This window comes from Bison bison, unplaced genomic scaffold (genome assembly GCF_000754665.1).
Source record: "Bison bison bison isolate TAMUID 2011002044 unplaced genomic scaffold, Bison_UMD1.0 scf7180017864519, whole genome shotgun sequence".
Taxonomy (NCBI): Eukaryota; Metazoa; Chordata; class Mammalia; order Artiodactyla; family Bovidae; genus Bison; species Bison bison.
This window is the reverse complement of record NW_011495072.1, coordinates 7702871-7727855: the sequence shown is the minus strand read 5'-3', so window position 1 is coordinate 7727855 and position 24985 is coordinate 7702871. Positions and strand designations below refer to the sequence as shown.

General features: G+C 44.6%; 1 protein-coding gene and 1 long non-coding RNA gene across 2 annotated transcripts in view; one reads left to right on the top strand and one right to left on the bottom strand.

Moving 5' to 3' along the window:
• The first annotated feature begins 336 nt into the window (after window positions 1-336).
• Window positions 337-24985, top strand: part of LOC104981608 — a 114152-nt gene continuing 89503 nt past the window's right edge. The window contains exons 1-2 of the long non-coding RNA XR_824387.1: window positions 337-363; window positions 6887-7055. This is a non-coding gene — a long non-coding RNA (uncharacterized LOC104981608). The remainder of the gene's footprint in view (window positions 364-6886; window positions 7056-24985) is intronic.
• SLC16A1 (solute carrier family 16 (monocarboxylate transporter), member 1) overlaps window positions 17719-24985 on the bottom strand; it is a 32284-nt gene continuing 25017 nt past the window's right edge. Inside the window, exon 5 of the mRNA XM_010830789.1 lies at window positions 17719-22347. Coding sequence (XP_010829091.1) covers window positions 22070-22347 — 278 coding nt within the window. The 3' untranslated portion in view covers window positions 17719-22069. The remainder of the gene's footprint in view (window positions 22348-24985) is intronic.

The following is a 24985-nucleotide window of genomic DNA, read 5'->3' as shown; positions in this document are numbered from 1 at the left end:
TGTCTAAAGATCTGTCCCACCAGATTCCCTTGAGCACAGAGTGCCTCACTCCACCCTGAACTCCCTCAGTGAGTGTTGAAGGTCAACAATTTTGACACTGCAGGGTTTGATCTCCGCAGAGGCAGATGGCGAATGCCCTTGTTGTTCATTCATCGGCAGCCATCTTGGCAAGTGCCAATCTGTAGTCGACAGACCTTTGTCAGCAAAGTGATGTCTCTGCTTTTTAACCTGTCTGTGCTTTTTTAACCTGTCTAGGTTTTAACAGCTGTCTTGGAGACCCCGGTTTGATTTCCTGGGTCAGGAAGATCCACAGGAGGAGGGATAGACTACCCACTCCAGGATTCTTGGGCTTCCGCCTGCAAGGTGAGAGACCTGAGTTTGATCCCTGGGTTGGGAAGATCCCCTGGAGAAGGGAAAGGCTACCTACTCTTATATTCTGGCCTGGAGAATTCCATGGACTGTGTAGTCCATGGGGTCACAAAGAGTCCGACACGAGTGAGCGACTTTCACTTCACTTCTAGGTTTTAAAATGCGTAGAATTTTGAATTTTAAAATATAAGTGAGAAAACCTTTTACTCAGAGATAAAAGGAGGGAATGTAGCTTGGAGGCAGGCCAGTTGGAATAGTGGACATGGGCGGTGCAGAGCCCTGACATCTGTGGGACAGCCGGGGAGGGGCTACAGGAGGAGGGCAGGGGGTGTGCAGGAAGAGGGCAGCCCGGGATCCTGGCGGTGGGCCTGCAGGGCCGCCCTTGCCCACACGAGGGCGCCCCACACTACTGCATCTAAGCGGCGGTGGCGGCCGGGCGTGCCAGGATGGGCTGGGGACAGGAAAGGAAAGCAGCCCGGGAGAGGCCTTCTGGGGAAAGTAGGGTGGAGGAGAGCATCCTGTCCACCTACAGACTGGCCCCTCAGCTTTCTTGTGTGGTCAAACCTTGAAGAGAGTCAGTGTGAGATTCGAATGGAAACAGAGCCGGCTTTCAGGCTGGGAGGAATTCATGGGAGTCTCCATCAAGCCTGCCTGTCGGGGGCGGGGTGGGTGTTTGCTATTTATTGAGGGGTGTGTGGTATGCCTGTGCTGTGTTGGGAGTGACTATTTAGGTTAGAGGGTGTGGGTGTGTGTTTTCCCCAGGAATATAGTGGAGAGTGGGAGCAGGGCGTGGAGAGGGGCTGTTCCTGCTTCCCTAGGGTCTGATGTACAAACAGGAAGGGGAACCTGCAGCAAGATCCAGCTGGTGAGGACTCAGAACTTTTCCCCCTCAGAGGAGCCCTGGGTGTGAAAGAGAAGGGAGGAGCCTGGCTGCTGGCCTGTGGAGGACACCTCCCTCAGTCTGGCCCAGCAGGATTGTGTATCAGTGCCTTCCTCGTGGGTCTGCAGACAACCCCCTACCCCACCAAGCCTTCTAGTGATGGCTCAGCACCCAAGGCTAGCATGCCACAGGGCTGCCAGACCCTGGATCCTGCCTCTTCCTGCTGCTCCGGGACTTGGTGTTACAACTTGTGCCCCAGGGCATAGCCCAGCAGAGGTCTGTGACCTGAGAAACCCTGCTGACCTCACTTTAGACCAGAACATTTTTTTTCTCCTAAAACCAGTGGCAGGGAGCCCAGGTTTGAGGAGGGTATGAAGAGTGGGAGAATACGCCATCTCAAATACGCCTCCAGGGCAGAAGGATTATTTTGAGCTGATTATTTTCAGAAACTACAGACAAAGGAAGCTTCTGAAAAACAGTAGAAATGACTCTTTTGAGAGAGATGTGCATTTATAAAAGAAATCTCCGTTTGCGAGGGTGTCTCCCTCAGTGGGTGGGGAAGTTGACTATAAATCACAGAATTATAAAAATCTGTGGAAAGGGCGTTTACTTAAATCTACATAACAAACCTTCCCCTTGTTTACTCTGCTTTTCCGGGTAATCTCCCAGAACTGGCTTGCTCCCTGACCTGCCCTCACCTTTGCTTCCTGTTTTTGGCGGAAGGTAGTGTTTAAACTGCTAGCTTAGACCCCTTGGGAGAGTTAATTTTTTGTACCTGGGTATCTCCCTGGTGTACAAGTATATGTGGATAAACTTTGGTTTCTTTCTTATCTTTTTGTTTACAGAGGTCTCAGTTGAGAGCTCAGAAGAGTTGAGGAAAGTTACTTTTCCTCCCCTATGGAGGATGGGGGTGAACGGGGTTGAGGGGACAGCTAGGGGGACCTGGAGGCTCCTCCCCATCCCACCAGTCACAGCTACTGCGTGTAAAAGTGCTCTGCGGGCTGTATCCTGGAGTCTCAGCCCAGATTTGAGAGCATTATAGTGGAAATTAAGCCCAGGGTGGGAGCCTCTGGCCAGTAGGCTGAGGCCCCGGGGCAGTGTCCCAGAGCAGAGAAGAGAAAGTCCTGCAACTCCTCAGTCAAAGGAAGAGGAGGGATAGGAAGTCACAGGTGTCCCCTGGATGAGCAGGACTTTGCGGTGCCAGGAGACACCCTGTGGGGGAAGGAGAACAAGAGTGAGGCTCCAGACATCTCCCCAGTGGCCTGGCCCTGGCTCTGTACACCTCATCTTTCTAGGCGCCTCATTTCTAGGTCCAGCCAAACAACCATGAGGAAGCTGTGAGAGAACAACATTCTTCTGGGATGGGACCACCCTGGGGAGTAGTGGAAACCTGGCTGGTTCAGGGAGCAAGGCTTAATGACCATGTAGTCATTAAGAAGGCATTAGTGGGCTTCCTTGGTGGCTCAGTGGTAAAGAATCTGCCTGCTAATGTAGGGGACATGGATCTGATCCCTGGTCTGGGAAGATACCACATGCCACAGGACAAGTGAGCCCATGCACCACAATGACTAAGCCCTCACTCTAGAGCCCATGAGAACAAAAAGAGAAGCCACTGCAATAAAAAGCCTGCAAATTGCAAGTAGAGAGTAGCACCTACTTGCTGAAACTGGAGAAGTGCCATGCACAGCATTCAAGACCCAGCACAGCCATAAATAAATAAATCTTTTTTTAAAAAAGGCGTTAGCATCAGTCCTGGGTTGGCTGAAATTCCACTCAGCCACCTACTAGCCATGGGAACTTAAATGAGCAGATTACTTAATTTCAGTTTCATCATCTACAAAATGGGGACAATAATTACATTGCAGAAATTATGAAGATATAGAAATTAGGAATGTGGAATGCTGAATCAATAGTAAATGCTGTTACTATTGAAACTGACACCCCCCCCCAAAAAAAACAACAACTGAGTTCCTCTGCTGAGTTTATGCTTAATCTGTCTATGCAAAACTTTATTCCCTTTCTTGTCCCACATGTGTTCCCTTCAGGATTGAGGATTATCAAAGATAAAAGTGAATTGAAACCTAGCAGGGGTCTCCCAACTACAAAAAAACCTTTCCATTTGTAGGAAAAGGCCTTAGTCTTCTAGGCCTGAGTAGATTCAAGCAGTTACTGACTAGGGAAGTGAAGGAATGCTGAAATAAAGGAAAAGCAGCCAAGAGACAATAGTTGAGTGATAAATCAGAGTCCTGATATATAGCAATCCGACATATATCTTTGAGTTGTTCTGCAGGAACTGAGACCCCTACTCAGGTGGAGGTCAAGCCAAGCACAAGCACACAGATCCAGACTGGTAGGAGCCAGAAGGCTGGTGATTAAGATTCCTGAATTATCACCCTGTTACCTCATCACCAGCCAGTCAGAAGAAAGTCATGCACCCTGCAGCCCTTCACCCCAAATGTTGCCTGTAAAAACACTTCCATGAAAACCATCTGGGAGTTTGGATCTTTTGAGTGTTCAAGCCGCCTCTCCACCTTGCTGGGCCCTGCTGTGCCTGCCTTCATCACAACTTGGAGTTAGTAAGTTGGCTTTGCTATGCCATGAGCAAGCAGACCCAAGTTCAGTTCGGTAATAGTCATTATTTTCCAATACCCAGACCCACGTAGGATGGATGGCTCCAGGCCTCTCTTCCAGGCTCTGACCAAAGCCAGCCTGTAATTTGCCTGTACTACGGTACTGTGATAGTGAATCACTAATAAGATTCTATGTTATAACAGGAGTAGATTCATGTCTCTCTGTTGAAAAGAGCCTCTGGGGAGATGCCTTGATTCCAAAGGCTGAGTCTGTTGGGTGGTGGGCCTGTCCTTTCATCAAGAATCTCACAGCAGAAGGAACATAGAACTTTCAGAGAAGGAGACCGGGGGTGGCGTCTGTCTCCACTGCCTGCCTCAATAGAAGCTGGGGGCCCAGGAGCTCTGTGTAAGGCTGTGCTGATGTCCCTTGTACCTTTCCTATCATGAGGGTCAGAGGTCAGGGGTCAAGTCCCTTTGGTGGTAGGATGAAGAGAAAATGGCCTGAACTTAGGCTTTCCTAAATTGTAACTTGTATGTAAAGCTTTCCCCTTCTGTCTGCTCTGGAGTCTCTCAGACATCCGGTTAAAACTCCCTTAGGTGAGGTAGGGAGATGCCTCCCTGGTTCATAGCACATAATAGCTGGTTAATAAATGTTGCTGGAACTGAATTGCATACAGCCACTAAGGTCGATGGGAGGGAAGGGGCTTTATGTGAGTTCAGTCTACAGGCAGGAGCCTGTAGGTGGGCACCACCCAGGATCAGGTGCCAGGCGTTGATGGGGGCCCCGCCCTTCCAGGTGTGCCTGCTGCTGAGACCTGGCAGCCACCCTGGGTTTCTCCCTGTTCCCACTCCCACCTTACTCTGTCCACTCTGCCTTGTAAACTCGATTGAATCTGCTCAGCCTTTTCTGTTGTCCTCTTCTTGGCAACCCTGTTTCCAGCCCAGACTACTGTAACATCATACCTGAAACCCTCGCTTCCAACTGATTGCACAAAATGCATCGAAGTGATGTCACTGAAACCAGAATGGGAGAGTCTTCTCCCTGCTTAAACTCCACTGTGTGTACCCACTGCACTTCCCTGGTGGCTTGGCTGCCAATGCAGGAGATGTGGGTTTGATCCCCAGGTCAGGAAGATCCCCTGGAGAAGGAAATGACCACCCAGTCCAGAATTCTGGCCTGGGAAATGCCACGGACAGAGGATCCTGGTGGGCTACAGTCTATGGGTCATGAAAGAGCTGGACACAGCAACTAGACGACAACAGCGGGCATCCCCATTGCCCACGAGATAAAGCTCAAATTCTTCCAAAAATGACATGTAAAGCTGCATGCTCCTGCTTTCTTCTCCTTTCTTATACACGCCCCACCCCACGCTCACTCTGGGCACTGGTCAGACTTAACTGTCCACTAGTGGGGAATGCCAAGCACTCTTTTTCATCTTGCAGGGTTTTGTGTATGTATATGCTTCCTCAAGGTGGAAATTAGCATACACACACACACCACACACGCACACACGCACACACACACCCTATTTCCTCCTGCTTAGTCTGGTTAATTTCTAGCTCTCCTTCAAGCCTCTAACTCCGCTGCTGCTGGGAACTGGCACTTGCCTCTCTCCCCTCCCCGCCCCACCAGTGCTGGCCTGGGTGCCCCCTCTCTGTGCTCTCAGGCCTTTACAGAACACTTTCGCATCAACTCCTTGCCTTCGTGATCCGTGTTTGCTCCCCTGGACTCTTCTCACTACTTCAGGATCTGGCCCTGCCTTGTTCACTGCTGTATCTCCAGGCCCTGGCCCAGCGCTCGCACGTGGCAGGCATGTAGCCATAACCACTGTAACATTTACCAGAGCCCAGGATCTGGGAGGGTGCCTCCTGACATAAATGCGGTTAATCCTCACATGGTTAAATAGCACCCAGAATCCATTCCCACCTGTTTCTTATCCTATAGAAGCGGAAAGCTAAAGCCTTACCTCCCAGACTCACTTCTTTGGGAGTGGTGGGTGCACACTGAGACCCTCACATGGGATTTGGAGGGTGGAAGGGAACCAGAGACCGCCTTCCTGCTGCTTTGGCTGCTCCCTTCTGGCAAGCAGGGTCACACAGATGGGCATCATTTCTGGCAGCGTGTCCAGTGTGCGGTCCCCACCCCTAGCAGCAGCAGTGGAGCCCCTGCCTGCTCCCGGGATCACAGCCAAGTCAGTGTATCCTGAACTGAGAACTCAGGTTGCCAGTGGCAACCTCCATTTGCCCACCTTCCTCTCCTGCCCAGGACTAGGGAGCAGATCTCCAGAGACTCAACCTTACCTCCTCTCCTCCTCCATCCAACCATCCCATAAGCATCTAGCCCTGTCTCAAGTCACTTTGCTCAAAACACCTCGAGTGGTTCCTATTTCCTGCAGTGAGCTCCGGCTGATACGACCGTTGTCATCCATATTTTACAGATGGGGAAACCGAGGCACAGGGAAGCAAAGTGGTCTTCCCAGAGCTACACAGCTGGTGAGTGGTAGGGCCAGGCTCGAAACCCAGGTATTCCTGAGCTCTGAACTGTTAGCCCACCAGGCTCTTCTGCCAATGGTATTCTCCAGGCAAGAATACTGGAGTAGGTTGTCATTTCCTTCTCCACGGGAACTTCTTGACCCAGATGGAACCTGCATCTCCTGCTTTGGCAGGTGGATTCTTTACCACTGAGCCATCAGGAAAGCCCTCCTGCCAGCATACCGTCTCCTGTTAGGCAGCTAAGAGTATAGAGGAAGCCAAAGGATTGTCCTGTGAGGAGAAAAGTAAATCAAAGCAGTTGGTTGACACTTAAATACTAATTCCTTTAGTATTTAAAGGACACCAGTCTTGCTGATGTCATGTGTGGGCAGCCACTGGGCTAGCCCGTCTCCCTGGACAGATCTTCCTCTGGAGTCTTCACTCACTTATTCATTCTTTTATAGATTCAACAAATAAGTGCTGTCACATAACAAGCATAATCAGATCTTCCATGCCTCACAGAGATGTTCCAGGGGAAACAAGTCTGCATTTCGTTGTTGACTAGTCCCTCTTTCAACATCCCCTCTTTCCACAGGTGGACACCAATTAGCAATGACTCCAAGCGTGCCAGTTGCCTGTGAGACGTGAGCAGTGCTGCTGGATGCCTATGCCTGTAATGAGGATTTACATTCCTAGAGATCTGAGATAACTCGGATGTTAATTCTCCACAGCCACAGGTCTGCCAGCAGAAGTTCAGCCAAAAGGTAGGAAGGGAGGGGAGGGAGCCTAACAATGGGTGTAGAACACAGATGCTTTTTTACTCATTTCTCTGAGGCTGTGCATAGGCTTCACAGGAATCTCGTGTTTGTCCCTTTATCAGACCTGGGCTTGGAAACTGTTGCTGGTAATTCACTCGAGCTCCTGCAGGTCACCTTCTGGATTTTTAGGGTCCTCATCACACTGCACTGTAAGCATCGATTTTCTGTTGTTGCCCTCATCAGACAGACGGGCCCTCCTCCATTATCCTGCGTTCCTAGTCTAACCCAGGGCTTTGGGCACGGTCTGCATCTCACACTTGCTTGCCAGTCGTTTCTACCTTGGTGCCACCACAGGTCTCTCTGGATGCTTTTCTCCAGGAGAAATGTCGCTTTCTCTTTCTCTACCCAGCTCAAATCAAAAGGGCTCAACAACTGTGCATGGAACTCAGAGTCTGGTACAGGTTTAGAAAAGCAAACTGATGTGTGCCATGCACTGCAGTGCTAGGAAAAACTGTAACAGACTTTGAAATGGGCAAAGGCTCACTGAATGTTCTTTCAGTGGAACGCTCTGAGTTGTCTAGGATTCCGGGCTGTCTGATCCTCTAGGGAACTAACTGCACATTTGATTGTCTTTTCCTGGGCCATTTTATAACTCTGCAGTGATGGAAATTAACTTGTAGAGGGCTGATGATGGTGCACATGCTTCCTGTCTGATGTGCGACACAGACTGTTTCTGTTCAAGGCAATGCAAATGAGTTTTGTCCAGTAGAGAGTCTGTTGTTGTTGTTCAATCACTGAGTCATGTCTGTATCTTTGCGACCCCATGGACTGCAGCACGCCACTTCCCTCCACTGTCTCCAAGAGTTTGCTCAAATTCATGTCCATTGAGTCGGTGATGCCAACCACCTCATCCTCAGTTGCTCATTCCCTCCTTTTGCCTTCAGTCTTTCCTAGCATCAGGGAATTGGCTCTTTGCATCAGGTGGCCAAAGTATTGGAGTTTCAGCATCAGACCTTGTAGTGAATATTTAGGGTTGATCTCCTTGCAGTCCAAGGGACTCTCAGGAGAGATAAGTCTCTATAAGGCCAATTCTCATTTAAAAGTTGTAAGATCTTACTGATTCTTTCCTTAATTAATGAGTTATATAAACATGTTAATTTTACTATTTCTCTATGGGAGGCTTGATTTTGCCACTTTCACTGTTTGTGACAGAGGCAGTGAAAATAGGTATTGAGTGTTTATTCTGTGTCAGGAAGTATGCTAAGGGTTTTATAGTTGTTGTATTTAATTCTCATAGCAGCCCCATAAGGTAAGTTATATTTATTAGCCCCATTTTATAGATATAGGAACTGAAGCCTAGAGGTTAAGTAACTTGCTTAAGGACCGAGAGATAATCAGTGGTCTGTCTGCACTTTGAACCCAGAGACCTGGGATTTGACACTAAGATTCATGCTCTGACTACATTGTAGACAGAAAAAGACACTCAAAAACAAACTGGGGCAGCCACTGTGCAAAGCAGTGTGGAGGTTTCTCAGAAAAACAAAAATACAACTACCATATGACCCAGCAATTCCACTCCTGGCTATATGTCTGGGAAAAGATACATGCATCCCAGTGTATATAATAAAAGCATTATTTGCAACTGTCAAGACATGGTGACTTCCCAGGTAGTCTAGTGACTGAGACTTTGAGTTTCCACTGCAGGGGGTGAGATTTCGATCCCTGATCAGGGAACTAAGATCCTACATGCCATATGGAGTGGCCAAAAAACTGAAAAAAAAAAGGATACGGAAGCAACCTAAGTGTCTATCAACAGATGAAAGGATAAAGAAGTGGGTATATACACATACACACACACACACACAATGGAATACTCATGGGAGGTCCTGCTGTCAGTCACTAAGTCCTGTCTGGCTCTTTGCAACCCCACAGTCTATAGGCTGACAGGCTCCTCTGTCCATGGGATTATCCCATTAACCCACTGGAGTAGGTTGCCTTTTCTTTCTCCAGGGGATCTTCCGGACCCAGGGATTGAACCTGCATGTCTGGCATTGGCAGGCGGATTCTATACCACTGAGCCACCTGGGAAGGCCACAGTGAAATACTATTCAGTCATAAAAAATCGTGAAAATTTCCCATCTGCAGCAACATGGATGGACTCGGAGGGTGTTACACTGAGTGAAATAAGTCAGACATACTATATGTTATCATTTGTATGTAGAATCTTAAAATTACAATAAACCTGTGAATAAAACAAAAAAGCAGCCTCACAGACATACAGAACAAGCTAGTCCCGCTACCAGTGGGGAGAGAGGGGCAATATAGGGGTAGGAGGAAAAAATGTGTTATTAAGAAGGGATTATATGAAATCATACGTGTGAAACTTCTGAAGATTGTAATGCATTCATCTCCTCCTGAGAGAGCACCAAAATCACAACTAGCTGTTGAAGAACCATCAAAAGGAGGATGCTGGAACCCACTTACAAAGACAAAGAAGAAGAGACAGTAGGAGGGGTGCAGAAATGATAAAATCCAATCCTAGACCTGTCAGATGGGCAACCCACAAACTGGAGAACAGGAATACCGAAGAAAGTCTCCCACTGTTGTGACAGTTCTGAGCCTCATATCAGGCTTCCCAGCTTGGGGATCCAGCAAAGGGATGGGGAATCCCCTGGGAATCTGACTTTGAAGGCCAGTAAGATATGATTACAGAACTTCCACAGGACTGGGGAAAGAGACTCTTGGAGGACACAAACACAACCTTGGGAAACTGGGACCCAGGGGAAAGGAGCAGTGACCCCACAGTAGACTAAGCCAGACCTGCCTGTGAATGTCTGAGGGTCTTCTGCAGAGGTGTGGGTCAAGAGTGGCCTGCTGCAGGGACAGGGGTCCCAGTAGCATCTGTCCTGGGAGGTACCTGTTGGTATAAGTCCCCTTGCTAAGTCACTTCAGTCGTGTCAGACTCTGTGCGACCCCATAGACGGCAGCCCACCAGGTTCCCCCATCCCTGAGATTCTCCAGGCAAGAACACTGGAGTGGGTTGCCATTTCCTTCTCCAATGCATGAAAGTGAAAAGTAAAGTGAAGTTGCTCAGTCATGTCCGATTCTTAGCGACCCCATGGACTGCAGCCCACCAGGCTCCTCCATCTATGGGATTTTTCAGGCAAGAGTACTGGAGTACTGGAGTGGGGTGCCATTGCCTTCTTCAAGTCCCCTTGGAGGTTGCCAATAGCCCTACCACATAGCCTGTAGACTCCAGGACTGGGTTGCCTCAGGACAAGCAACAGGGAGGGAGCTCAGCCCCACCCTTCAGCAGACAATTGGATTAAAGATTTACTGAGCAGGGCTCTGCCAACCCAGATTTCCCCATAGCAAGTCCCTCCCATCAGACACCTTGCACAAGCCTCTTATCCTCATCCATCAGAGGGCAGACAGAAGAAGCAAGAACTACAGTCCTCCAGAAGGAAAACCACAATCACACAAGGCTAACCAAAATGATCACATGGATGACTTGTCGTGGCAAAGGGGCCTATGTAACTCAATGAAGCTATGACAAAATGTGGCCCACTGGAAAAGGGAATGACAAATCACTCCAGTATTCTTGCCTCAAGAATCCCATGAACAGTATGAAAAAGCAAAAAGACATGACACTGGAAGTTGAGCCCCTCGCCCCCAGGTCAGTAGGCATCCAGTATGCTACTGGGCAAGAGCAGAGAAATAGCTCCAGAAAGAGAACTGTGCCAAAGTAGAGACAAGGCTCAGTTGTGATGTGTCTGGCAGTAAAGTCAAGTCTGATCTTATAAAGAACAATATTGCATAGAAACCTGAAATGTTAGATCCATGAGTCAAGATAAATTGGAGGTGGTCAAGCAGAACATGGCAAGAGTGAACATCAACATTTTAGGAATCAGTGAACTAACATGGATGGGAATGGGCAAATTTAATTCAGATGAGCATTACATCTACTACTGTGGGCAAGGATCCCTTAGAACAAATGGAGTAACCCTCATAGTCAACAAAATGCAGTACTTGGGTGCAACCACAAAAACAACAGAATGATCTGTTCATTTCCAAAGCAAACCATTCAAAATCACACTAATCCAAGTCTGTGCCCCAGCCACTAATGCCAAAGAGTATGAAGACAAACTTCTAGACATCTAGAACTAACACTCAAAAGAGATGTCCTTTTTAAAATAGGGAATTGGAATGCAAAAGTAGAAACCCAAGAGATACCTGGAGTAACAGGCAAGTTTTGCCCTGGAGTACAAAATGAAGCAGGGCAAAGGCTAACAGAGCTTTGTCAAGAGAACATGCTGGTCATAGCAAACATCCTTTTCCAATAACACAAGAGACAACTCTACACATGGACATCACCAGATGGTCAATAATGAAATCAGATTGTGTAGAGCTTCTCCATCTTTTATATTCTTTGCAGCCAAAGATGGAGAAGCTCTATATAGTCAGGAAAAATAAGACCTGGTGCTGACTGTGGGTCAGTTTGTGAGCTTCCTTTGCAAAATTCAGGCTTAAATTGAAGAAAGTAGGGAAAACCACTAGGCTATTCAGGTTTGGCCTAAATCAAATCCCTTATGATTATACACTGGAGGTGATGAATAAATTCAAGGGGCTAGATCTGGTAGACAGAGTGCCTGAAGAACTATGGATGAAGGTTCATAGCATTGTATAGGAGGCAGTGACCAAAACTCTCCCAAAGAAAAAGAAATGCAAGACAGCAAAGTGGTTGTCTGAGGAGGCCTTAAGGATAGTTAAGACACATGAAAGGCAAAGGAGAAAGGGGAAAATATACCCAAATGAATGCAGAGTTCCAGAGAATAGCAATGAGAGATAAGAAAGCATTCTTGTGTGAACAATGCAAAGAAATAGAGGAAAACAATTGAATGGGAAAGACTAGAGATCTCTTCAAGAAAACTGGGGACATCAAGGGAATATTTCATACAAGGATGGGCACAATAAAGGAGAGAAACAGCAAGGGCCTAACAGAAGTAGAAGAGATTAAGAAAAGGTGGCAAGAATACACAGAACTATACATAAAAGGTCGTAATGACTTGGATAACCATGATGGTGTGGTCACACACCTAGAGCCAGACATCCTGGAGTGTGAAGTCAAGTGGGCCTTAGGAAGCATTACTACAAACAAAGCTAGTGGAGGAGATGGAATTCCAGCTCAGGTATTTCAAAATCTAAAAGATGATGCTATTAAAATGCTGCACTCAATACTTCAGCAAATTTGGAAACTCAGCAGTGGCCACAGGACTGGAAAAGGTCAGTTTTCATTCCAGTTCCAAAGAGGGGCAATGCCAAACAATGTTCCAACTACTGTAAATTGTGCTCATTTCACATGCTCGCAAGGTAATAGTCAAAATCCTTCAAGCTAGGCTTCAACAGTATGTGAACTGAAAACTTACAGATGTACAAGCTGGATTTAGAAAAGGCAGTGGAACCAGAGATCAAATTGCCAACATCCATTGGATCATAGAGAAAGCAAGGAATTCCAGAAAAATGTCTACTTCTGCTTCATTGACTATGCTAAGGCCTTTGTGTGGATCACAACAAACTATGGAAAATTCTTAAAGGGATGTAAATAACAGACCACCTTACCTGCCTCCTGAGAAACCCCTATGCAGGTCAAGAAGCAACAGTCAGAACCAGACATGGAACAACAGAATGGTTCAAAATTGAGAAACAAGCTTGCCCAGGCTGTATATTGTCACCCTACTTATTTAACTTATATGCAAAGTACATCATGCAAAATGCTGGGCTGGATGAATCACAAGCTGGAATCAAGACTGCCGGGAAAAACAGCAACAACCTCAGATATACGGATGATACCACTATAATGGCAGGACGCAAAGAGGAACTGAAGAGCTTCTTGATGAGGGTCAAAGAGGAGAGTGAAAAAGCTGACTTAAAACTCAACATTCAAAAAACTAAAATCATGACATCTGGTCCCATTACTTCATGGCAAATAGATGGGGAAAAAGTGGAAACAGTGACAAATTTTATTTTCCTGGGCTCTAGAATCTCTGTGAATGCTGACGGTAGCCATGAAATTAATAGACACTTGCTTCTTTGAAGGAAAGCTGTGACAAACGTAGACAGTATATTAAAAATCAGACCCATTACTTTGCCAACAAAGGTCCGTCTAGTCAAAGCTATGGTTTTTCCAGTGTCATGTATGGATGTGAGAGTTGGACACATTTGAGCACTGAAGGAGGCTAAGCACTGAAGAACTAATGCTTTTTAATTCCCTTGGACTGCAAGGAGATCAAATTACAGGATTTAAGTCCCTTGGACTGCAAGGAGATCAAATCAGTCAATCCTAAAGGAAATCAACCCTGAATATTCATTGGAAGGACTGATGCTGAAGCTGAAGCTCCAATACTTTGGTTACCTGATGCAAAGAGCTCTCTCATTGGAAAAGACCCTGATGCTGGGAAAGATTGAAGACAGGAGAAGGGGTTGACTTAGGATGAGATTGTTGGATGGCATTATTGACACAATGAATTTGAGCAACTCTGGGAAATAGTGAAGGACAGGGAGCCCTGGCATGCAGCAGTCTGTGGGGTCGCTAATAGATATATGCCTTTGCAACTGAACAACAACAACACACTATAGAATTTAAAGAATCCTTCATTCAGTTAAAAAAAAAAAAACAGATCAGCAAGACAAGAAAAATGATCTGGGGACTCAGATAAGGCCCCCTGTAAAAGCAGGCATGAACCAAGTTTCAGAAGTCAGATAGGAGTTGGTGCTGAGGAGAAAGGAGAAGGGGCTTCTGCTGCTAAGTCGCTTCAGTCGTGTCCGACTCTGTGTGACCCCACAGACGGCAGCCCACCAGGCTCCCCCGTCCCTGGGATTCTCCAGGCAAGAACACTGGAGTGGGTTGCCATTTCCTTCTCCAATGCATGAAAGTGAAAAGTGAAAGTGAAGTCGCTCAGTCGTGTCCGACTCTTAGCGACCCCATGGGCTGCAGCCCACCAGGCTCCTCCGTCCATGGATTTTCCAGGCAAAACTACTGGAGTGGGGTGCCATTGCCTTCTCCGGAGGAGCTTCTAGGCATTAGCATTTAGGAAGGCAGGGGTCTGAAACAAGGTCTTAGTTGGGCTGGGGAGCAGGGTGCGGGCTTAGGACTGATGCAGAAGCTAATTAAGAAGGGCCCTATGGGTCCTGCTAAGGACTTTGGACTTTATCCTCAAATTACAGGATTTAAAGCAGAGTAAGTGATTAATGAGTTTTATTATCTTTATTGCTTTGAGGTTGTAAAGGCAGCTGAAAATCTGGCCTTTTTAGAAAAGTCATTTTAGCAGCAGTGTTGAGGCTGGATTGAAGGTGGTGAGAACTGACAGGGAGGCTGTTAAAAATGAAGCCTATGGCAGGGAAGAGGGCACTATAAGGAGAAACAGTAAGTAAAGTCTAAATATTTGGACAACCAAAGAGGAATGTGGGGGTGGGAATGGGGAGAGGTGTGGAAGGGGCTGCGGCGCAGATAAAGCTCACACTCTGCTGCAGGCCTGTTTATGCTCATTTTTTAAAGTTAACTGATTTATTTGGCTGTATCAGGTCTTAACTGTGGCACACAAGATATTCATTGCATCATGGGGGATCTTTCCCTGTGGAACAAGGACTCCCAAGGGTTGTCTTTTTTTTCTTTTGGTTTAGTTGCACCATGCATCTGGCATGTTAGTTCCCCATCCAGGGACCGAACCTATCCCTGCATCCCCTGCATTGCAAGAGGGTCCTTGTTTATGCTCATTCTTAGCATCTGAGAAACAAGACAGCGCTGGGAATTTAAAAGGTTGTTACCAAAAAGCCTCTAAAGTTCCCATGCTGAAAAGTATATATAAATAAGGCCTAACACAAAAGCAGACCCCGGTTTCATTCCTGGGTCAGGAAGATCCCTTGGAGAAGGCTTAGGATACCCACTCCAGCATTCTTGGTCTTCCCTAGTGGCTCTGATGGTAAAGAATCTACCTGCAGTGCAGGAGACCTGGGTTCGATCCGTGGGTTGGCAAGATCCCTGGAAGAGGGCACGGCAACCCACTCTAGTATTCTTGCCTGGAGAATCCCATGGACAAAGGAGCCTGGTGGGCTATAGTCCATGGGGTCACAAAGAGTCGGACTCGAATGAACGAGTAAGCACAGCATAACACGAAAGCACCCAGGTGGTACTAGTGGTAAAGAACCCACCTGCCAATGCAAGAGATGCAAGAGACATGAGTTTGATCTCTGGTGGGAAAGATCTCCTGGAGAAGGAAATGGCAACCTACTCCAGTCAGTGTTGTTGCCCAAAGAATCCCCTGGACAGATGAGCCTGGGGAGCCCATGAGCTGCAAAGAGTCAGACACGACTGCAGCGACTTAGCAGATACACATTTTTGTTTTGGTTTCAAAGGAAAAAAAAATAAGATAGGGAAAGATAGACCACAATGACAAGAACTATTACAAACCTTCTCTTGATAACTATAGATGTACAGATCGTCAGCAGACCAGGTGATTTTTAATCACCTCCTGGCTTCTTAATGGCTGCTAGCCACTTCCTCTTGGGACCTGGCCAGAGTAAGCTCCGGAAATGCAAATTTTTAATTCTGGAATCAGTAAAGCACATTAGGAAAGGAAATCTCACAAGTAAAGAAATCACATTATGAATTCCAAAGCCAAGGAAAATGACTGTTAAGTCAGATTGTGAATTCATTGGTGCAGAGTCCAAGTGATTGGTCTCTATTCATCCTTCAAGATTACCCAGGATACAACCTTTCTCATTCTTGTGTTTCCAAACTTCCATCCAGTACAACCTTCAGCTCCAGCAGTTGAGCTGTATGCAGGGGTTGGGGAGAGTGGTAAAACCCAGTTAAAGGGTGTTTTCCATTTATACCCACTGGTGGTGCAGTGGTAAAGAATCTGCCTGCCAACACAGGAGATGCAAGAGACAGTGGTTCAATCCCTGGGTAGGGAAGATCCCCTGGAGTAGGAAATGGCAACCCACTCCTGCATTCTTGCCTGGGAAATCCTATGGATAGAGGAGCTTGGTAAGCTACAGTTCATGGGGTCACAAAGAATGGGACATGACTCAGTGACTGAGCACACACACAACACACACCCCAGGATATTGCATGAATCAGATGATATACTGGAAAGGCCTTTATGTACTCCAGTGATTGTTCTGCTTGATGACAACTGACCCTATTTAATTTTTAAAACTACTATGAGCTCAACTAGTACTACTGTTCAGTCAACTGTATGCAATGTACATTCACAATCCTCACAATAATTAACTTGCCCAAGAGTATATACTTTTCTGTCCGCTTTAGGCCCTCCTGAGGTTGGGTTAGAGACTTCTCCATGTGATGTCCTGTCACAGCACTTACTGTGCAGTCTTCCCTCTGGAATAGAAGCTGTGGGTGCCAGGAACCCTGAGCATTATTATGCCTTCTATCTAGAAACCAGATAAGCACATAGATAGCACTCCAAAAATACTAGGTGATGAATTAATAAAAGTTTTATCTTATATCCATATTCCTGTTTTCCTTATAACTTACTCTTCACTGTCTGCTTTCCCTTACTACAAAGTAGGTAGGATGCATGCATGTGAAGACATTATTATGTTCATGGCTGGATTCTCAAAACTTAGAACAATGCTTGGGAACTAGTAGTTCAGTTAAGTCGCTCAGTCGTGTCCGACTCTGCAACCCTATGGACCGCAGCACACCGGGTTTCCTTGTCCATCACCAACTCCTGGAGTTTGCTCAAACTCATGTCCATCGAGTTGGTGATGCCATCCAACCATCTCATCCTCTGTCGTCCCCTTCTCCTCCCACCTTCAATCTTTCCCAGCATCAGGGTCTTTTCCAATAAGTCAGTTCTTCGCATCAGGTGGCCAAAGTACTGGAGTTTCAGCTTCAGCATCAGTCTTTCCAGGAAATCAGGACTGATTTCCTTTAGGATGGACTGGTTTGGTCTTGCAGTCCAGGGAACTATCAAGACTCTTCTCCCACACCACAGTTCAAAAGCATCATTTCTTCAGCGCTCAGCTTTCTTTAACATGCTGTCTAGGTTTGTCATGGTTTTCCTTCCAAAGAGCAATCGTCTTTTAATTTCATGGCTGCAGTCACTACCTGCAGTGATTTTAGAGCCCAAGGAAATAAAGTCTGTCACTGTTTCCATTGTTTCCCCAGCTATTTGCCATGAAGTGATGGGACCGGATGCCATGATCTTAGTTTTCTGAATGTTGAGTTTTAAGCCAGCTTTTTCACTCTCCTCTTTCACTTTCATCAAGAGGCTCTTTAGTTCTTCTTTGCTTTCTGCCATAACGGTGGTGTCATCTGCATATCTGAGGTTATTGATATTTCTTCCGGCAATCTTGGTTCCAGCTTATGCTTCTTCCAGCTCAGCATTTCGCATGACATACCCTGCATATAAGTTAAATAAGCAGGGTGACAATATACAACCTTGACGTACTCCTTTCTCAATTTGAAACCAGTCAATTTTTCCATATCCTGTTCTAACTGTTGCTTCTTGACCTGCATACAGATTTCTCAGGAGGCAGGTCAGGTGGTCTGCTATTCTCATCTCTTTAAGAATTTTCCAGTTTGTTGTGATCCACACAGTCAGAGGCTTTTGCGTAGTCAATAAAAGCAGCAAAACTTTGCCAATATGTTGTACCAATTTATTCAGCCACCAACTGATGACAATTTATGATTTAAATCATGTTATCAATGTAGTAGGGAAAAATTCAAAGCTCATCAATCTTTCAGTTTACATTAAGAACATTTACATTTAAGAACTAGGTAGAGAGGACTTCAATCATGAGTGGCTGCTTATTATATTTCTGCTCTTTTTAGAATCAACACAAATATTGAAGGAAAAGGATTATCAGTTACTAATCAGGTGCCTCTTCCTTGTAGGGGCAGTGTACAAAGACCAAGGGCTTTGGGATTCAAACCTACCTACTTAAAGAGCACCCCTCTCAGGCGGTGTTAGTTTTCATTCATTACCAAACAGGGACCATTACATTTCTAAGAGTAAAAGGAGGATAGGTCTGAAAGGAGTTTGATCATTTAGCTAAGAGTCTTACCTTTAAGAGTCACTCCCAAACTACCCTCTGTGAGGCTCCACCCACCTTGGGAATTAGAAGAGCTCAATTTTTCCCCAAGTACTACATATCTTTGATATATATATATATATATATATATATTTTTTTTTTAAATAGGTGCTTACACTTATTAAGCCCTTGCCTAGTACAAGCTGTCATGTATCAACTAAACTTCATGACAGCCCTGGGGCAACAAATGGCATTAATTATTAACACCTTTACAGAAGAAAACACCTGATGCTTAGGTTTGAGGTCACAAAGCCTTTGTTTGAACCCTGGCAGTCTATACTGTTAACCAACCAATAGGCTGTGATTTCTTTGCTAGCTATTCCAGTGTCTTCTAGCAAGTCATGGTAAAAAGCCAGCAAAAAGTAAATCAGTGCTGTATAGCCAAGAAGAGATATTCTACTGAATGACTGTCACAACGGCCCAGACTAAGTGGGGAAAGGATGACTGAATCTGAAATCCTAAAGCTAAAACACATTTCAGGAATGATGTATTTGAAACCGCCTTGCTGCTGCTGCTGCTAAGTCACTTCAGTCGTGTCCGACTCTGTGCAACCCCATCGACGGCAGCCCACCAGGCTCCCCCGTCCCTGGGATTCTCCAGGCAAGAACACTGGAGTGGGTTGCCATTTCCTTCTCCAATGCGTGAAAGTGAAGTCAAAAGCTCAGTCGTGTCCGACTCCTAGCGACCCCATGGACTGCAGCCTACCAGGCCGCTCTGTCCATGGGATCTTCCAGGCAAGAGTACTGGAATGGGGTGCCATTGCCTTCTCCGTGAAACCGCCTTAGATGCTTCTAATCTGAAGCAACTTGGCTTAATTGCTCACATTTGGGCAAGCCAGGCAAGCTTGGGCCATCACTTCCTTACAAGTTTTCATAGCAGCCGAAGTCTGTCATTAACCTCTTTCTTCAAGTACCTGATCTGATTATTAAAACAAGCCATGTTGCAAAGGTGGACATACACTGTTCACCTTTCCTCATCTTTCCAACGACAAGAGGGCGGGTGATGCACACCTGATAATTAAATTTATTATACTATGAACCATTTCCTAGGGAAGATGTAAAACTTGGACATTGAGGTTTTTCATATAAACCAATTCTGAATTTATCAATCTGAAATTCAATATAATAAAACAAGAATAAGATTATTCATTAGTATGATTAAATCAGGGATAAAAATACCTCCCTGAATTTTCTATAGTTTGTTTTAGCATCATCCTTTTCTGAATACTTTTGTAGAAATTATTTTGAATAGGTTAAGATGATTTCAGTTCTCAAAAAATGACTATATAATGTGATAATATGGTCTTGTTGCCATGATCATCTGCAACTGTCCAGTCTACCAGTTTCTTAAACAATTTTTCAGCTTTGAATTGAGACTATTTCAGAGCATACTCTTGACCAGTTCCACGCCTCTTTGGGCACAACAGTCTAGACAGCTATATGTTTTGTGACTTAACAGAATGTGGGACAGAGGGAAGCAAGGATAAGCAGGCACTCTATTTTCCCAAAGCAGCCACTGAAACTCTGTCAAGTGAAATAAAACTTAAGAAGTCTAGTCAGTCCTTACATGGAGCAAGGGACAAGACTGCCCAGTCAGAAAGCTCAGATGCGTCCGGTGTTGAAAACAGCACTGCAGCACGAGAGGATTAGCTGATTGTTAGCAAGGACTAGATGGCAGAGCAGGCCTATATTGGGCTTTAGTGTTGGCTCTGTTACCAAAACTGATCCTGAATAAATCCCTTAAGCCTGTGTCTTCAGCAGGGAAAAAGTCAGAGTTGGATTGGGTGGTAAAAGGTTTTGTTTAGTCCAGCTTTGAGCCAGTTTTTAACCTTTTGCTTCTGAATACAGCAACTTGAGAACCCTTCCTCCTAATAAATGGTGATCATTCTGCACCAAAATTTCATCACTTCACTAACAAGTTTCAGGTAGTGGAAAAATACTAAGCAGGGTCTTATGTATAGATGCAGCTTAACAACTGGGATGGGGGAAAATAATCTTATACTCCTGGTTTACTCCCCCACCCCGCATTTTTTACTTAGGGTGATCCTCACTTTTTAGAAAGGGAAAGAGGCATACAGAGGTTAGGTCGGTGGAAAATGGCGGAGTCCAAACTGGAGCCAAGCCTGTCAACAATCACAGCAGGCTTCTCCCCTAAAATTCCTCCTCCATCTGCCATGATACCTGAGCACAGAAAGGGAGTTTTCATTGTGTCCTTAAAATTAACTGCTCTGCTTTCAAAACGCTTTCAGAGAAGTAGTTTTAAAAAATTTCTCTCCTGCTTGCCTGGAAGAAGAGGTTAAGGAGAAAAATCAAAATAAGCCATATACACAAATTCCAATGCACATGTGCTGAATTTTTAACATTAGCAAGGGCCAGATTGAATCTTGATAATGAAAATGAAGACAGACAATATTTTCCTCAAGAAAATAAACATTTGGAAGAAGAAACATTTCTTAAAAAAAAAAAAAAAGAAAGAAAATTTTTATTTTAAAAAGCCAGCCTGTTAAATAAGGTTTTATGTCTATACTTTCACACTGTCAACCGCAATATTTTAAAATGCATTGAATATAATTCATTGAATGTCTAACATTATCTTCCTGCTGTAATTTAAAAGATACTAGGTTAAAAAAAATTTACAGTTTTCATTCTGGTCTGTCCCCCTCCCTATCTGTATACTAAACCCATTTCTTTACATTTCAGATAAAGTGAAAAAGGGTCACAAAATCTTTAGGGTTGTGTGAAGAATAAGAATATGCCCAATAATTCTAAGCAAAACATAATTTCCTTTAAGGCCTTATCAGAAAAAGAAAAGGAGTTATTTATTGATAAGCCAAAATAGCAACTTCTCTCCCAATCTTATCCCTATTGGTTTCTGTGGGCCAAATTTCTATGGTTCTCTTTAATTAGCAAACACTACACAGACTGAGTATCTCACACTCAGTGCTAAGCTAGATATGGATATAAATGAAACCACTGGGAATCAAAGGCGTACAATTCCAGGAAAACAGCAAAAAAGATTCCAAGTCTCACAGTTTACCTGAAGTTTTGGAAAAGTTTAAGCTGAATTCAGCTGCTGTATGAAATAGCTTTCTACATTTAATTTAGTGAGGAGGCACGAATACATAGTTGTGTATTTTAATACTAATTTTTACATTGAAAAAAATAGAATGTAATCTCAAAAAGGGCAATTATCTATGACTACGCAAAATGTATCTTTGGAAAGGGGAAGAAAAATAGTAATTTAATGAAATCAACTCTCAAGCACTTGACTTCTAATAAGCAACCCAAGAAAAGACACTGGAGGGTTGATGATGAGTAAGTACAATGCATCCAGAAAAGCCAAGATGTTTTCAAAGTTTCATGCCTTAAATTTCCTAAATACATATCTAGCAGGCATATATGCCAAGCAACTACTGATGCTAGGAAAATATTTTAGTCAGGGTTTTATAAAACCACCAACTTTCAAATCTTCTAGTGACAATATGAAACAAAATTAATTTAAAATTTTAGATTTGCCTCAAAGCAGTTATTTTTATTTGTAACGGAACACTGAAAATGGATGAGTTAAGCAGAATAGTTTTAATAGTTAAGGCTCCCTAAAGACTAAAACTTAAGGCACGTATTATAATCTTCATGACACTGTTAAAAGCAAAGATTTAAACAAACAAACAAACAAACAAACTGACTTCCTTTTCTCATTCTTTTTCAACCACTCCCTTCCCAAGGCTAGGCATTTTTAATCCAGGCTACTGGTAAGGAGTGAAACAAAAATTCCATCAATAAACCCCTGGTATGATTCCCACAGAAATGTCCAGTATTTGCACTGAGCACCACTGGTAGATCACAGGCCAATAGAATATTTTGGGTCATGAGCTGCACCATTTACCCTTCAGTCCCACAGGTTCAAACTGGACTCTCCGCCTCTTTGGGGTCTTCTTCTGTGGCTTTATGTTCTGGAGATTCTGCTGCATCGATGACTTCTTTTGGCTTCTCAGCAACATCTACATTGGTCTCCTCATCTTTACTTTCCTTTTTCTGCTGCTTCTCAGCTTTCTGTTCTTTTTCAAGAAGTCGGTAATTGATGCCCATGCCAATGAAAAGATAGATGCCTGCGACAATAAGGATTATGCCACATGCCCAGTATGTGTATTTGTAGTCTCCATATATGTCATTGAGACGACCTGAGGAATGTTAAAAAAAAAAGTTATGAGGGTAAACAATTATACCCTTTCCCAAATAAAGTTTACGGATCCATTCAAAGAGCTCATAAATGCCAAATTAGTGTAAAAAGAAACTGCTCAAAATTATTTGATCTTTCGTCTATGATGTCACACTGATTTGGGGTGTCCCCACACATTCTGTTATCTTTAGCAACTTGAAAATTATTAAATCGTGGTAATTTTGAATTGCAAAGTCCTTGAGGTTACCTGGGGCTCTCTAGTGGATCAGACAGTAAAGAATCTGTGTGCAAAGCAGGAAACCTGTATATGATCCCTGGGTCAAGAAGATCTCCTAGAGAAGGGAATAGCAACCCACTCCAGTATTCTTGCCTGGAGAATCCCATGGACAGAGAAGCTTAGCAGGCTACAGTCCAAAGAGTTGGATACGGCTGAGGGCCTAACACTTGAGATCACATAAAATCAGTTTTCTCAATATACAATGGAAAAATTTGCTCAAAAGAGGTTTAAGAGTCTTGCCCGTCACAGAGGTAATTCCAGTCTCCCAGGCCAATGCACTTTTTCTGACATCAGCATTTCCCAAAGAGCATTCCTGGGGACACTCATCCTCTGCTAAAACATTAACTAACAGCAATACTTTCCACCATTCTAACCTCACAACAGGAAGATTCTATCATCATTCCCATTGTATAACATAAAAGCTGAAGTATAGAAACTTTAAGGAAGGTCACAAAGTTTTAAGTTATACAGGTTGGCTTTAAACCCAGTGAGTCTGGGGCGAGGGGAAGGGCAGGGTTGGCAAAAAAAAAAAAAATAAAATAAACCCAGTGAGTCTGACTCTGAGGCGTGCACCCATAACCTCTGTGCTTCAGGCTACCTCCCTCATGTTTCCGTAGTCAAGTAAATTTGCAAATAACACACCACAGTCTTTTCTATTCACGTTTTTATGAGGTCTGATATTAAAGAAACTTATTTAAAGAAACTTTGGAAAACTCTACACATATAAAAGATATAATAACCAATTCAAATATGATTCCATATGGTTTTCCAATGCAGGGCATCACTCACTCAGCAATACTTAGTTTCTATATATTAATACAGCCCTGGGTCTGTTAAGCCCTGAGTTAAGAGTGAGCAAAGGCGGTAACAGTTCAGCAGAGAAGAGAAATGTTAATCCAATAACCACACAGACTGTGACAAGTGCTACAGAAATGTTTGAAGGCAGAAAATAGGAGGTTTGGGCCAGTAAGAAGGGTCAGGAAGGCTTTTCTTTTCTTGGTAAATATTTATTAAATGGAAAAAAAAGTTTACTAAAAAAAAATGCTGGGGGTTGGTTAAAACTCTATTAAGGAGAGGGCTTCCCAGGCGTTCGCTGGTGAAGAATCCACCTTCCAAATGCAGGAGACATGGGTTTGATCCCTGGATTGGGAACATCCCTTGGAGGAGAAAATGGCAACCCATCCCAGTATTCTTGCCTGGGAAATCCCATGGATAGAGGAGCCTTGCAGGGTACAGTTCTATAATAAGCAGGCATTAAAAATATTTTTTCTCAAAAAAAAAAAATTAAAAAAAAATTTTTTTCTCTTTAAGAAAATTGATTGAAATGTAATCAGTGCAAAGAGGTTCCAAAAGGTCATTTATTACGGCACTGCACACATTTTCTTTGAAAGAATATGTGCTTTTATCTGTTCCCCCAAATAGCAAATTAGCTACCAGCAATGGTCTCTGTGTGGTGGGATAACAGGTTATTATTTTATTGCTTGCCGTTTTCTGTTAAAGCCTTAAGACATGCTAACAAAATAGTTTACCCCAGTGTGAAACTCAGTACCAGGAAGGTTTTTATCTTAAAAAAAAATTTTTATGACTGCACCAGGTCTTCATTGTGGCACACAGGATCTTTAGTTGCGGCATGCAAACTCTTAGTTGTAGCATGTGGGATCTAGTTCCCCAACCAGGGATTAAACCCAGGCCCCCTGCACTGGGAGCAAGGAGACTTAGTCACCAGACCACCAGGGAAGTCCCAGGAAGGCTTTTCTTAAAGTGTAAACTTAACCAAGACTTACAGGATAAGAGTTAATCTAGGAGAAAGGAGATGGGAAAAGGATCCGGGCAGAGAACAGCCGGTGCAAAGGCAGGTGGTAGGAGGAAGCACCAGGTGAGAGGGGATGCACAGAGAGCAAACTGGGTGGTAGGAAATGAGGCTGGAGAAGGTGGGCCAGGCCAGGCAGGTACCAGGAGCCACAGTAGGGAATTTCATCTTCACCCTAAGAACGCGGGAAGTAACTGGAGTGTCCTAAGAGACTGGAGAACAGCTAGAGTGGATATGGGTAAAGTTAGAAGGCTACTGATAGAAGATATGGGTAAGAGCAGTAGTTCTGATGGAGGAAAAATGGGCAGATCAGATAGAGATTTAGGAAGGAAAAATGGACAGGATTTATAGTCTCCTTAGGTATAGGGAGGGCTTCCCTAGTGGCTCAGATGGTAAAGTGTCTGCCTACAATGTGGGAGACCCGGGTTCAGTCCCTGGGTTGGGAAGATCCCCTGGAGAAGGAAATGGCAACCCACTCCAGTACTCTTGCCTGGAAAATCCCATGGACGGAGAAGCCTGGTGGACTATACAGTCCATGGGGTTGCTAAGAGT